Source organism: Coturnix japonica, chromosome 1, assembly GCF_001577835.2.
Source record: "Coturnix japonica isolate 7356 chromosome 1, Coturnix japonica 2.1, whole genome shotgun sequence".
Taxonomy (NCBI): domain Eukaryota; kingdom Metazoa; phylum Chordata; class Aves; order Galliformes; family Phasianidae; genus Coturnix; species Coturnix japonica.
Window position 1 is genome coordinate 12,428,023 of NC_029516.1, and position 13,857 is coordinate 12,441,879.

Genomic DNA, 13,857 nt, shown 5'->3' on the forward strand with positions numbered 1-13,857 from the left:
ACACACCAACATGATATGGAATATGCTGCGCTCTGTGCAGTAGAAGCAAATTGCCCGGCTACCAACCAAAGCAGCAGAAAAAAGGAAAAACCCAACAGACTCTTGAGAAGTCTATGGCCACAGTCACAGCTGGTTAACCAGAGCCACCTCCACCTGTGGTCTGTTAATTGGTAACACTTTACACTGCTGTTACTGAGTGACCCGGGGGGGAAACAGTAGAACAGGCCCAGCATTGGCCCCAACTCCCTAAGCTTTGTTCTGTCACCCTGGTCAACCAAAGGGAAAGGAGCGCAGCAGCAGCAGTGAGCCCCCTCACCCAACCTGCATTTAAACTGACACAAACACTGATATTCTCTGTGTATTTAAGAGCAACCCTGAAATCGGTTGCAGCATCCAGACACTACCAACAGCACGGCCAGGTGCGAAGCATAATGATTTACCTCTGGATTCCTTTGTAGCCTTTTGTTTCTTCTCACCAGTGTCATCCTTGAGGCCTTTAAAAGCAGTTCCTGTGAGAGGAAGGAAGCAGCAGGCGGAGGCACCTGGTACTGACACCCCGCTGGTGCAGGGCCACAGCACAGGATGAGTTTCTGCAGCCCGTAGCGTTGGTGGTGCGCTCCTTGGTGGCCCCCGGGTCTTTGTTTGGATGAGGTGTGTACGGGTTTAGGGAGGGGGGTAAACAGCTGCTTGCTGACATGAAGTTAAACACCTTGAATGAAACACGGCTCGGTTTGGTCTCATTTCATTTAGCACCACACAACTGCAGCCCATCGTTCCCCGTTACCCTTCAGAAGGAGCGGATTTGTCCCGTGCGATGTTGGTTACAGCTGAACAGAAAGAGCTGCACTTCAGCCCGGGTCACCCCCACCCACCGCCAGCACGGCGCGTCATTCTAGCCACCAGTGGGCCTAGGGCTAGCAAAGATGGCAATGACAGCACACTGTCTGAAAAAACAAAACACTTTAATTAGACAACTGCAAGCACCTCAAACAACTGGTTATTGTTACAGCATGGGGCATCTTCTCACAATCTAGTTATTGCAAAGGCGTGTGAATAAATTTCATATGGACAGAGTCAATAAAAAGTGGCACCATAGTTACATGAAAATCAGAAGTAAGCTTACATTCATCCCACTGACTTCTAAAAGAGGCCAAAACACACCTCCGCACCGTACATTCTAAAATCTGTATTGCCTATAAGCCTCAGTCTATGTAGCTTTTTTTTCCTAGGAAACACGTAGTTCTGCGTGCAGCGTACAAAGAAGAACTGTATGTCTGGTTATGGGAAGAAGTGAAGCTAGTGCAATTTGTTTTAGAGACACGTAAAGCTATGAATGGGATGAGCATGATCTCGCTTCCTGCCTTTTGCCCGCTGCACTGTGACTATTGGCAGCTGTCCTCCCTTCGCTGACTCAAGCGCACGCTTTTCTTGTAACAGATCAGTAACTCTACACAGAGTGGTTCTCATGCTCGACCTTTAATTTGTTTCTTAAGGTAGAGTACAGCTTACAGTGCTTAGAAAAAGGCAACACCATATGGTACCATGTCTTCACTATCACATTGTAAGGGAAATTGCTATTTTCTTTCCTTAAAAGCACTTAAAATAGGCAAAAGTTCTAAAAGGGAGTGCTAACTGATAATGCATACTTTATTAGAAAGAAGTCTAGCCTTCCTTTAAAGTGCCGTTTGGGGAATGAAATCCTGTAAACCAGAGCCACTTTGTTTAAAATCCAATGGATGGGAACTGCTACAGAATAGAAAGTTTACACAATTCCTTAAAGCAGTTTGAAGTCCACTACATGCAATCGGTTTTGCTATAGAGCTCTCTAAAACTTAGTAGCTTTACTCTGAAATTGAGTCCCCGGTCCCATATTTAAATGGAAATAAACATTTACAGGGTGCATTTACATACACTATAATACAAGAATGACGTCCCTTTGCCAGAAGATAAAATTGTACAGTTCCTCGCCCTAAACTGGCTTCTGACTTCATAAATTTCTTACGCTTGTAAATTATATAATATGCATCAGCTAAAATAGTTCTTTCATAAATAGTTACAAAACTTGCCAAAACACATGGGAGGAAGTTTCTTTTGTTCAAAAATCTGACATCTGAATGCCACACAACACAAGAAACAATGCTTAAAGACACGTTAAGTGTTTTCTGAAGAAAGTGGGTGAGTAAACTACTAGCTGAGGACAGAAAGACTACCCTTCCCCAAGAACACAGTGCACGAAAAGCAAAATGTCAAACAGTACCTCAAGCAAAATAAAGGTCTGAGGGTTGAAGCCAGCTCACGTGTGATCCTGCTAGAGGATTTGTGACAGTCACCATTTAGGTCCGATGCATTGAAAAGTGGTTGCTGGCTTGTTTTATAGCTGAGAAATGCTGCTAAGAATTCAGCCATGGATGCCTAAGGCATTCTCCAGCTGAAGCGCGTTTCTCTGGGACCATTTCTAGCATGGGGATCAGGAAATCTGTAAACTGTGCGGCGTCTTCGTGAGGCCAGCCGTACTTCTCCACAAGCACGTCGAAAAGGCTCCAAGGCTTCAGCTTCGTAATGTGCCGGAGTTCTCCTGCAAACACAAACATTGCTGCTATTAGAAAAATACCCCTTTGCCCGCTGCTGACCAATGCTTGTTTTGTTCTCCAAGAAGCACTGTTTAGGAAGATGAGCGCACTGCAGGTCCCCACAGTGACTATGGCTGGTGCTGAAACCAAGGAAGCATCCCCAGAGCAAACTGCGCCTTGCACCCAGACAGCACTGTGGCCGGTCTGCTTTTTTCTGTTATCTTGAAATCACAGAACATCTCAGCAGGGGAAGGCACCGGAAGGATCGCAGATCCAGCTCCTGGCTCCACACAGTGTCACCCAAAATCCAAACCCTGTGTCTGAGAGCACTGCTTAAACGCTCCTTGAACTCCTCATCTCAGTGCTGTGCCCACCGCCCTCTGGTGCAGACCTTTCCCCACCCCTCCCCTGGCACAGCTCCATGCTGTTCCCTCAGCCCATCACTGTCATACAGAGCAGAGATCAGCGCTGCCCTCCGCTCTGTGAGGAGCTGCAGGCCTTCCTTCTGCTCCTCTACACAAAAGCACTCCATCCATCTTGTGCTCGCAGTCAGTAAGAACACTGCTGGCCAACAACCCCAAATCTCACAAGAACTGCTCCAACCTTAATGCACGAGTCTCAGCACCATGGGTCGTGCTGCTTCCTACGTGACATTCACCATCAGCGCCGCTGCAGACCAAGCCAAACACAACAGTCCGGCACTGAAGGCTCCGCTCCACCTCTGAGGAGGCCGGGGCTGGCTGCTCCCACAGAATGCAGCCCCCGGTGCTGCCCACATCATCTACAAACCCACCAGAGCTCTGAGCTGCACCAAGAAGGTGGCACGTGGCCACCCAGGCAGCGTGATTCAGACCAAAGGAAGGATGTGACAGCTCTTCAGCCAGCAGCCTGGCAATACAGCCACGTGTATCCGCAGGCTGTCAGGACTGACGGGAAAGAAAGGCTCTTTTGGCTGCTCCCCCTCTGCTGCCACCTCCTGCCTCCCAGGCTCATATCTGGGCCTCAGCCTCTGTGCGATGCTACAGAAACAGCTCTGTGGGCACTTCTACCTGATCCTGATCCTGCACCATCCCCAAACCACTCGGGCTGCTGGTAGATTCTCAGCCAGCACTGGAGGCTGATCACAACTCATCCACAGACTCACAGACGCGCTGTGTCATCCTGCATGGGGCACAGTCACACTATTTTAAGCAAAGTGGTTTGGCAACCCGATGGCTGCCTGCAGCTGAAATCAGCCACCTGCAACCTGCTGCCCATCGCCAGCTACGTGACATCAGCTCCGAGTCTCCCCACAACCCTGTGGCCGTGGAAGTTCCAGGGCGGCTGAAGACAGCCATACCCCCATCCTGCCTCTGGGAGCCTGAGCCAACCGCTTGGCAGTGCCACGTGCGCAGCAGGGCATGTCTGCCACCTCGGCACAGCAGAAGGTTCTCCTCATGGTGCCACCTGAAAAGCAGCTCTCCAGGCACTGTCATAAAGGCTCCAACACAGTAAGACTGCAAATGGTCAGTCCCTGGCAAGAGAAGACTGCTGCTGGCAACAAAAGTAGGATGTGTGGCCCATGGTGTGCCGCTGCCCTCCTGCCTTTCTGCCCAGTAGGGAAGGAGGGGACTGAGACAGAGGAGGGAGAGCAGAGTGTCCTCTGAAGGTCACAAGGGGATGGTTCCAGTTGCAGCGTGTCCCATGAGAAACACTGTGTCACACAACAAATTAAAGCCCTGTCTTCATCCTTGTATTTACATTATGTTGTTTTAGGCGCTCTGTTCTCAAGTTAAAACCCAAGCACATCAGAAGGCCTGGAAATCCAACGTCGCCGTCCACTTTGTGAACAAAATGTCCCTGCCATAGGTACTGTCCCCCAAGCACTCCTGTGTTTTCTTCTTTCCACGCTCCAGTGGCACAAAGTGCACACGGCTGCATGCAGGACGCTGCTGTTTGGTGGCTGTCACTGTGACTCCTGAGGTCTCCACATACTCCTTGTATTTTATAACATGGGGCTTGAGTTCAGAACACCCACGGATCTGGGACCAGCCTGCCTGGGCAGCACGGCGCACCACGGGTGGGAGCTTCCTCCCAGTTCTGTGAAGGCTGTAGAAGAGCTTCAGATAGTATGCGGTAACAGTAATCTCTGTGTGGTCCAGACTTGGAATGAACACTTCAGTTCCACACTGGGGATGCTGGAGGGTCCGTTCCTGCCCCATCACTTCACTGTTTTGCACACTCCTGGACCTGCTGTCCTTGATTTGCCTATCCCAGGTAGCAGCAGCTCCTCAAACTCACTGCCCACAGGTGGGAAGTGCTGCTGTGCGCCCACAACTGCATTTCTCTGGCACTCACACTGCTGTACAACAGCTGCTTCCAGCTTATCCACCACTCTGTAAACACCCAGCAGCCCCCTCCCCTCCACACTGAAGTTCTGGGCTTTCAAGCTCCCCAGTAATGCAGCCACTGCCCCTCTGCCTCCATTACCCCCAGCAGGCAGGGATGAACACATGGAGAACTGCACGTGCCCTCCCGTGTAAGAAGCGTGTCTTACAGAGCAGCCTGGGCAAGTACCAGGCGCTAACAGGGTAGTGTATTTGCTGGGGTTAACTCTGCTCCTGTGTGCAGTGATGCACAGCACAGCTGTGGCCCGCAGCACTGGCAGCACTCACAGTGAGACAGTGCAGAGCGGCCACAGTGCTCTGTCCTCACCCATCCTCCTGCAAACAAGGATGCAGAGGAGGTCCCCAAGCACAGCTCTGAGCATTACCCTGTTGCACACCCCGTGCCTGCAGCCCGCAGCCCTCCCTGTGCATCCTCTGCCGGTGGGTGCCAGCAGTGCACACGCACAGAGGAGGGCACAGCTCCGTTCCAGCAGCTCACAGCTGTGCACAGCTGACATTTACACGGACATCTGACGACAGATTCACACAGACACTTGTAACGCTCACACGTTGCTGAGTATGTCCCAAAAGAAATTTTAAATGAAATACCAAAACGAGTACTGCAAATTTTCACTTTCCTGGAAAAGCCAAGTTCACACCACAATAAGAAGAGCTCTCCATTAAGTGGAATATGTCTCCAGTACTCATAAGTGCACACACTCTCCTTTTGGATAGCATTATGCTTTAAATTAGTGTTGCATAAATACCGTTACCTTTTTTGGTGAAAAACTCCTTGGAATATTTCCCCAACATAGCGTATTTTCGAGGGATTTTTCCCAGCAGTTCAATGATCAATGCTATGTGGTCTGCATTGGAGAACATTGCCAGCAAAACAGAAACATACAACAGTTTAATCAGTACGGTGCATGCACACACTAACATGGCCCGGCACAGACAGAAATAGATTGAGCCTGGCGAAAAGACACGCGGCGCCCCGTGGTTGTTTGGAAAGATGCTTTCAGCAAAACTTCTTTCTCAGAACCACATCTGAGTATCGGCTGCCACGAGCAAGTTCTGCTGCTTACTGTAAGGTGCAGCACCTTGTTAATCAGTTTTGGTTTTAAAAAATAGAATAAGAGATCAGTTTCTGGCAGATTTCTGCGTCTTTTGCTTTGCAAAACTAAATAGTTGCAGCACGATTACAGAAAACACTCCTCAGCGGGACGCGCTGCCAGCAGCAACAGCAATTCCACTTCTGTCTGCATCACGGCACCGTCCAAAAAGAAGAGGTACTACCTCTGCGATTGAAGAATTCCCGAGAATATTTTCCAGATAGAGCAAAGTGCCTTGGGATATTGCCTAGCAGCTCTATGATGTGTGCTATGTGGTCTATGAGGGAGAGAAAAAAAAGGATACGGGAGTGGAAGGGGCAGGGAAAGGATGGGATAAAAAAGAAGAGGAAAGAAACTGGAATTAGTAAAAAATCAGAAATAGTTTCAAATCAACAATGTTTGCAGCAAATCCATGCAGAGGTTTCCATGATCAGCAGAGCTCTGGCATCATTAGTAGCACTTAGGAACAATGAATGATGCCCACGTTACCACTGCAAAGGGCACTTACAAGCAAACAAGCATGAAAATGGACAGGTATACAGATGGAAGCAGGAGTTAATTCTCATTTAAAAAAAAATAAATAAATTAGTAATTGTCTAATTCAGATAAAAATCCACAAAGTAAACATTATTCCAGTGCCAATCTTAGACATTACTGCAAAGTTCAAATTCTACGCTTCTTTTCTACGCTAAGATGTTGTTATTCTCAGTCAGGTTTCCACACAAATGCAGTCTTACAAGAGGGGCAGTTTAATTCCTTCAGGCAGTTGCTAAGTAGATGAATATCTGCAGAAGGGACTTTTTGCCCACCCACTGCTACTGATGGAACTTACAACTAAAAAGAAGAAAACCGTATTTATGTTCTGAAAGCAACATGTATGAACAGTTCACTAACAACAAAAATTAAGCCCGCTGTAAGCTTGCTAGGAATTTAAGAAGAAGGTGGAAATATACAGAAACACGCGCTACCTCAGAGGGCTTTCATACCTTCGTCCCTGGAATAGTCTTCACCAGAATGTGGTTCGAACAAATAATCTCCAGTTGCTAGCTCAAACGCCTATAATGTAACATAACATAACAGATATTTTTATGGGTATTTCAGAAATAAAGCTTTCAATCTTAAAACATCAGCAATATATTGAGCGGAACAAAGACGGAACCAACGCTCCAAGCCAAAGGCCTGCGGTGGGACATGAGGCTCTGCAAGGGATACTCACCTGGGAGCCACGGGTCCTGCAGTGCAGAACAGCACAAACCTGGGCTCTGAAGGGAGCCCCGTGTTCAGCATCAAGAACCCAAGCAGTGCACCTCAACACGAGGGTCTGCCTGCACAACTGGGATGAATGGAGGAGCTGGGCAAGGAGCGCAGGAACACAGCCCAGCCAGCCATCCTGAGCCTTAGTTGTGCTAAATGCGCCCAAGGTAACAGAGGTGAGTCAGGTTCTTCTAAATACAGGGGAAGGAGCTACGCTTGTACCTGAGGGCTACTTATCTGCCAGAGATCAAATGCCGAGGACTGAAATAAAAATATCTGCATCGGAAATAAAATTCATTACTAACTATAATTAATCACTGCAAATTGCCTACAGGGTAAGCTTCGCTGATGACTCTAAATTTACATCAGTTTCTAAAAGAGTCTTTTTGATGAACCTGAAGCCATCAAAGTAAATACTGCAGTCGTGGGGTAAATAAAATAGCAAGGCTGAGACTGATGAAGGAAATCAGAATAGGTTGATCCCTTTGGGTCACTGTGGTACTCCCACAGGATGCACACCCTGCAATAGGTCAAGACAAAACCTATGGGCAGCGTTTCTATTTCTGAGCAGAGTTTCTCCATTCAGATGTAATGTGTAATAAAAGCCTCCAAGGAATAAAATAATTATGGGAGCCTGTACTTGTGTACAAATATGGATCTGATTTGTCAAGCAATTCTCTTTCTGCTCAGGATCACCAATTACCCAGGCAGCCACAGGAATCTAATTCCTTCCAGGTGGTCTAAGTATCAAGCTGCTCTCCATCTCCAAGACCAGCAGAACCATTCCAATAATTAGACAGAGCTTGCTGGCACGGCTTGAGAAGGGAATTTCACTGCGTCAGAACATTTACTATAAAATACTTGTTTCCTGAAAATACACACTTTTCTGTTCCAATCCATAATCTGGAGTTGTTGAATCACCTGTAAACTTAACCTATTTATGGGTACTTGACTTTTTCAAGCTGTGAACTGCAGAGTGATCCAAGTGGGCTACAGCCAGAACAATTCGCATAGTGGTTGAGGAGGTAAAAATACCGTTTGCTGACATTTTTGCTGATCCTACAAATGTCTTTCATTTCTGAACGTGTTACCACTCACGGGAATTCATGGTTTTTCTTATTCTACTCTGAGTTCAAGACTGGGAGCTTTTATTTTACAGCTTCAAAAGAAAAATAACCGAAGAGACTTCATAAATTACTATCAGCTACTTAAACTGAAGACATTTTTAGGATAGCAAGAAGCTGCACAGGACCAACCCAACACGGTCAACCAAACACGGCCAACCCAACACTGTTACTCTCTCAAGATGAGACCACAAAGCTGCATGTGTCCCCTCTGCACCCAAGGGAAACCAGAGCTAACTTTCGTAGAACACACGCTGAAGGAGCTGATTTCTGAGGGCATTAAGAAACTTATCTCTTTTTAACACAGATTCCTAGAGAACAAAGGGAATGAAGTTGAATTTAGTCACAAAGGTAAACTGCGGAGGAATACTGCTCCTGTCCCCCAAAATGAGGTATTAATAGCTCAAAATGTCTGCGTGGGATTAAAAAGATTAAATTGGAAAAACTGAAAAACCTTTCAGAGAGAAGCACAAGAAGCAAGAGTTCCACAGTGGGATTTGAGATCAGATGGTATTTAATGAGAGCTGCAAGTCCTCACAGATTTAGGATATTTATACCACTCTCCTACCAAAACGAAACCAAGGATTTTAAAACTGCGATGCTGTTCCCCTTCTCCTGTTGTTGTACAGCTTTGACTCCAAGCTCAGGATGGGCGGAACGGCAGCAGCTCAGACATTTAAGTTTGTGACTTTCCTTACAGGCCTCTGCAAAACTCATAACAACTCCTGAGACAGGTGCACACAGGGACACCCAGAGACAGCCTTGCCCTTTGGGTGCCGCAGTAAATACCTGCAACACTCTTAGCGTTACCTGCAGGAAAACACCACACCAATTCATCTGGAACCAGTGGGCAATAGGTTCCCAGAGCCCTGCAAGGCAACAGCCAGTTAATGTAAGATAAATGGCATTCCCAAGATTTCATTTCAAAAAGAATAAATCCTTGACCAAGGTTTTTACCATAAAGTAACTGAAACAGAGTCAGCATGAAAAGCACATTGACAAGCAGGTAAACAGCAAATGAAACCTCTGGTGGTAACAGTCAGAGTTCCCCTTTTTAAGCTCATGTTCACAGTGGGTGCAAACAGCAGTGTGTGCAATTACTCAGTGCTACCCAGAGTGGCTGGGATTCAGAACTCCAACTCCGGCAATACTCGGGTGCTCTGTACACACTCAGCACTTTTCAGTACTTTACACCCAACAGTAGGTACAGAAAACCACCCAATTCATAACTGGGTGTCAGTCTGTGGTAAAATCTGGACCTGGAGACCTGCAAATGGTAAGAAGAGCTCAGGATGGCAGAGCACTGAGGCAATGCTGCAGGCTGAGCATGTACAGTGCTGCAGTAACAAGCACATTACCAGCACAGGGCAGAAGGAATATTCCCCTCTTCTCAGCCCTCACACCCACATCTGAGACCTGTGACCCGCCTGGGAGCACCAGCACAGGAGGGAAACCAGGAAACTGCAGAAAGATCAGGGGAGGACCTCTGATATGGAAGGCAAAGCGAGAATTTACTTGTCATACTCCACTTCCTGAAAGGCAATAATTGAAAAGACAGAGATACGCTGTCCTCAGAAGGGTACAGTGAAAGGACAACAGAGAATGGAAACAGGTGGCAATGGGGAAAATTCTGAAAGGACACAAGGAAAAAGTCATTTGAAGAGACTGGCAGAGCACTGGGATGGGCTGCCTAGAAAGGCTGTGGAAATGCCATCTGTCCAGGTATGAGACACTCAATGGGGCTCTGAACAACCTGACGTAGCCTTGATATTCAGCGTGGTTCAAGCAGGAGGCACGCAGACCACTGAACCTCAGGAGATCCAATCAAAGTACGTCTATTATTTCTATGGTCCTGCAAATGCAAGCTAGCCAAACTTATGTAATTACTTTCCTACTCAACATGTTCATTTTTAAAAACTATATTTTTTTTTTACAAAAACTCAAGACTTTGGATTATCATCCTTTCTTCCCTAATGCTGACATTTACCTCAACAGAAATCAGCACTGCAACTAACGTATGTAGACAACAAATGAGACAAAGCACACTTAACATATGGCACGAAAGCCCAAGGCAATCAGCCCTCCTTGCTGACTGCATTGGCAATCGCTACTCACCACTTTTCTAAGGTTATCACAGAAAAACAGTCTAGACTGTTTCTCACCATCTGCAGATGGAGAGCATTTCAGATAAATGGTCACCCTGCTGCTTTTGTAGGCTCTGCAGGGGCTACGATTCCTTCCCTGCCATGTGGCTGCATATGAACCCACCACAATACCAAATTGTTGGCACTGCTATCATACATTATGGATCCGTGTCTAATCACACAATTGGAAATAGCTACATTTTCAGTGTATGACAGCTGTGTACTCAATCTGGTGATTGAAAATGGCTGCATGCCTCGGGAAAGATGTCTGGGAGAGGACGAGAAGAATAATTCACTTGGCTTTCATCAGGCTCCCTGAATTCCTCTTATGAAGCCCCAGCTGAAAAAGGACAACAAACTCTAGGCCAGGATTATTATTTTGACAGACAAGATCCAGCTCTTGGACAGAGTTTCAGCTGAAATGAAGAGCTGCAAATGAGAAGACTGACTGCTTTAAAAATGGGCTCAGATTTAAAAATGCTGTTCCACAGGTATGTGGGAGCATGGAAACAAGAACAAAAAAAGAGCAACAAGCTTTTTGAGATAAGCACACCAGGTAACAGCCTGTTGTCCCATAAACATCTTATTCTGAAGATCCAGGCAGTGAAAAAACATGAAAGGGATTTTCACGGTTGCCGCTAGATAAGAAAGGCCAGACACACAGAACACAGACATGCAAGGGATGCTTAAAAAAGAAAGAGTTTTCTATTCTTTGATAAAACTCCAGTCTCAGAATCACGCAAATGCTGAGTGGCTGCCCTGAAAAGTCAGTCAACTCCCTTGAAAAACCACTTTCTTCTGAATGTTTCAGGTTGTCCACCCACCACCTTCAAAGCAAAAGGGTGTGCAGTGATTAATAACAGCATTTTGTACTGTATCTGCCTACTGAAAAATATGTGCATAGTGACTTGAAGCTTTTCTTATCTCTGGCATTTTTTGTTTTCCATTTCTCCTCACAATCCTGATTCTGTGCAGACCGCTACATGCCATCACACCTTCAGCACTGTGCCACATGTACAAGTGCAATGGTGTCTCGTGGTCCTACGGAGACATGGCTGATTCCTCCCGCTGACAACACAACACAAAGAGCAGGTGAGCACAGCTCCCTCCAAACCCCATGTCAGAGGACATGATACAAAGAATAAAGCAAGGGGTTGAGCAACAAGCATTTAGATATAACATCATAAGCCTGCTTCATATCATGCTCTGCTCGTTCTTCCACCTGCCCCTCTGAGCTCTCTCATATGAACAGAATGGCTCACAACAAAAAAACAATGTAAGCTTGCTTGCCTGGCACCACAAGCTGTAATAGCATTCTCTCTTACTATGAAAGCTGTTTGCCTGCTCTCTTCTTCATCCCACCCCAGTAGTATTTCTTTTAATCATTTGTATTCTCTTTGGATAGAAAAAACATTAAGTACAATTCTCTCCTCCTCTGACTTCCTGCCCGTCTATAACTATGACCTATTAGCTGCTTCTCACTGTAAAAACAAGATATTTCAGGAATCACAACTCACCACAAAAGCCACCTCAGATATGTTTTAAAAACACATTGTCTTGTTAATGTTCTAGCTTGCGATACAGTCATCTCCTCGCCACAGCTAAAACAAGGCTGTACATAACGAGCAACAGAAGTCAGATGATGACACTCATCATTTCAGGTGCTTTTCCTGCTTCCAGTCCAAAGAACATAAATAAGGAGAAGCAGTGGAATCGTGGTGCTCGCAGTCCTTTCCAGGAGCACTACGAAGGGATGCCCTCAGCCAATGCTAGCTCCCTCCTCCTGCCAGCAGTTCTTGGCAGCAGCAGTGGAGTGCTCTATTCCATGGCTTTTCAGATCCAGGAAATGCTAAATCATTCACTGTCTCTCCTCAGCTTATGCTCTGCAGAAAGTGACCCTCTCAATACTGCAAATGCAGAAATTCAGCCTGATCCAGGGGCAGTTTCAACTCAGCTAAAGGCAATGCTGGATCATCCTTTTTTTGAGGTGAAAATGAGAAACGTACTTCTTCCTTGCTGGCATAATTAAAACAGGACTTAGTACAGCAAGGGAATGCAGGATTTTGTAGAATATACTGTGAGGAGAGATTTGCAGTGTCTCACTTTGGATGAAGCAGCTCTGTATCCCACTTAAGTAGGCCACGCTGGTGAAAGAAGGGCACCGTGCAGTTTCCTTAGCAAAAGGTGCTAATGTCCAGCACGTGACTGTAAGAATCACTCAGGCCCAGTCCATCAGAACAGAAAAAAAATTCACTTACATTTCGTATCATTTGTTGCTGAGCAGAGAACAAGTAACCAAATTGTCTGCCATAGCCCTGAAAACCCCACTGACGCCTAACTCCATCAGCTCCACAGCACATCACGCGTGCAGGAATTCTAAGCCTCCAAAGCTGCACATCATCCAGCACTGTTCCCTTTTTTTGTTGTCTTTCTTAAGACTCTAAAATTCAGATTACCCGAGCAGAGGACTGGTGCTGGCCTGAGAACACCTTCTTTCATCCCCTAAATCTGGTTTCAAAATGTACTTTTCTTGTTTGGGGTACAAGAACTGGGCTGCGCTGAATCATCTAAATTTAGAAGATTCAGCCCACAGGCTGCTGGCTTACAAAGGTACTTATTCAATGACATAACACCAAATGAAAAGGAAGTACAAGGTTTTTAGCGCTGAGTTATTTCTCCCTCACTCTCCTTGCTTCAGTTATAAGGTAGAGGCCTTACATGACTCTTATGTTGATTGCCAACACAATTAATCCTGATGAGAATCCCTGACCACCTCCACACTAGTGATAATACAAATACAAATTCCACTTCCTCTTAGGATTCTGCACCAAAATTATGGGGTTGGTGGCTCAATGAAGCCAACCCATACAAGCAGAGTATGCCTAAGGACAGCAATCCATGCAGACACAGCATACCACGTCCTGAAAGCCAGATTAAGGGCAGTATTCCAAAAGATGCTGTGCACACATAAACACAGACCCTTTGCACGCTCAGGGCACCATCATTCGAGGCTTTTGTTAAAAACATCAGCATCACCTTCACGCTCATTACTAAAGAGCAAGAAAAACTGCTCAACAAATGGCGTTGAGGAAAAAGAGTTTGCTGCCATTACAGAATCACAGAATGACCTGGGTTGGAAGGGACCTCAAGGATCATGTAGTTCCAACCCTCCTGCCTAGCAGGGTTTGCTGCCGTTGTGGTACACCATGAGCTCTGTGCTTGACAATAATTCTTTGTGCCACAGATACAAGCCAACACAGAAGCCAAATAGTTTTCCTACTCACATA

The 13,857-nt window shown here is 46.3% G+C and overlaps 1 protein-coding gene across 4 annotated transcripts in view; it reads right to left on the reverse strand.

The window, feature by feature from the left end:
- Positions 1-941: 941 nt before the first annotated feature.
- SRPK2 (SRSF protein kinase 2) overlaps positions 942-13,857 on the reverse strand; it is a 123,166-nt gene continuing 110,250 nt past the window's right edge. For 2 of the 4 annotated variants that reach the window (XM_015885950.2, XM_032442344.1), the window contains 3 exons: positions 7,035-7,104; positions 6,233-6,325; positions 942-2,575 (listed from right to left, as the gene is read on the reverse strand). In XM_015885950.2, the coding sequence (XP_015741436.1) occupies positions 2,391-2,575; positions 6,233-6,325; positions 7,035-7,104 (348 nt within the window). In that variant the 3' untranslated portion in view covers positions 942-2,390. Of the gene's footprint in view, positions 2,576-5,709; positions 5,803-6,232; positions 6,326-7,034; positions 7,105-13,857 lie in introns of all 4 variants that reach the window. The other 2 variants (XM_032442347.1, XM_015886025.1) reach the window with 2 other exon arrangements.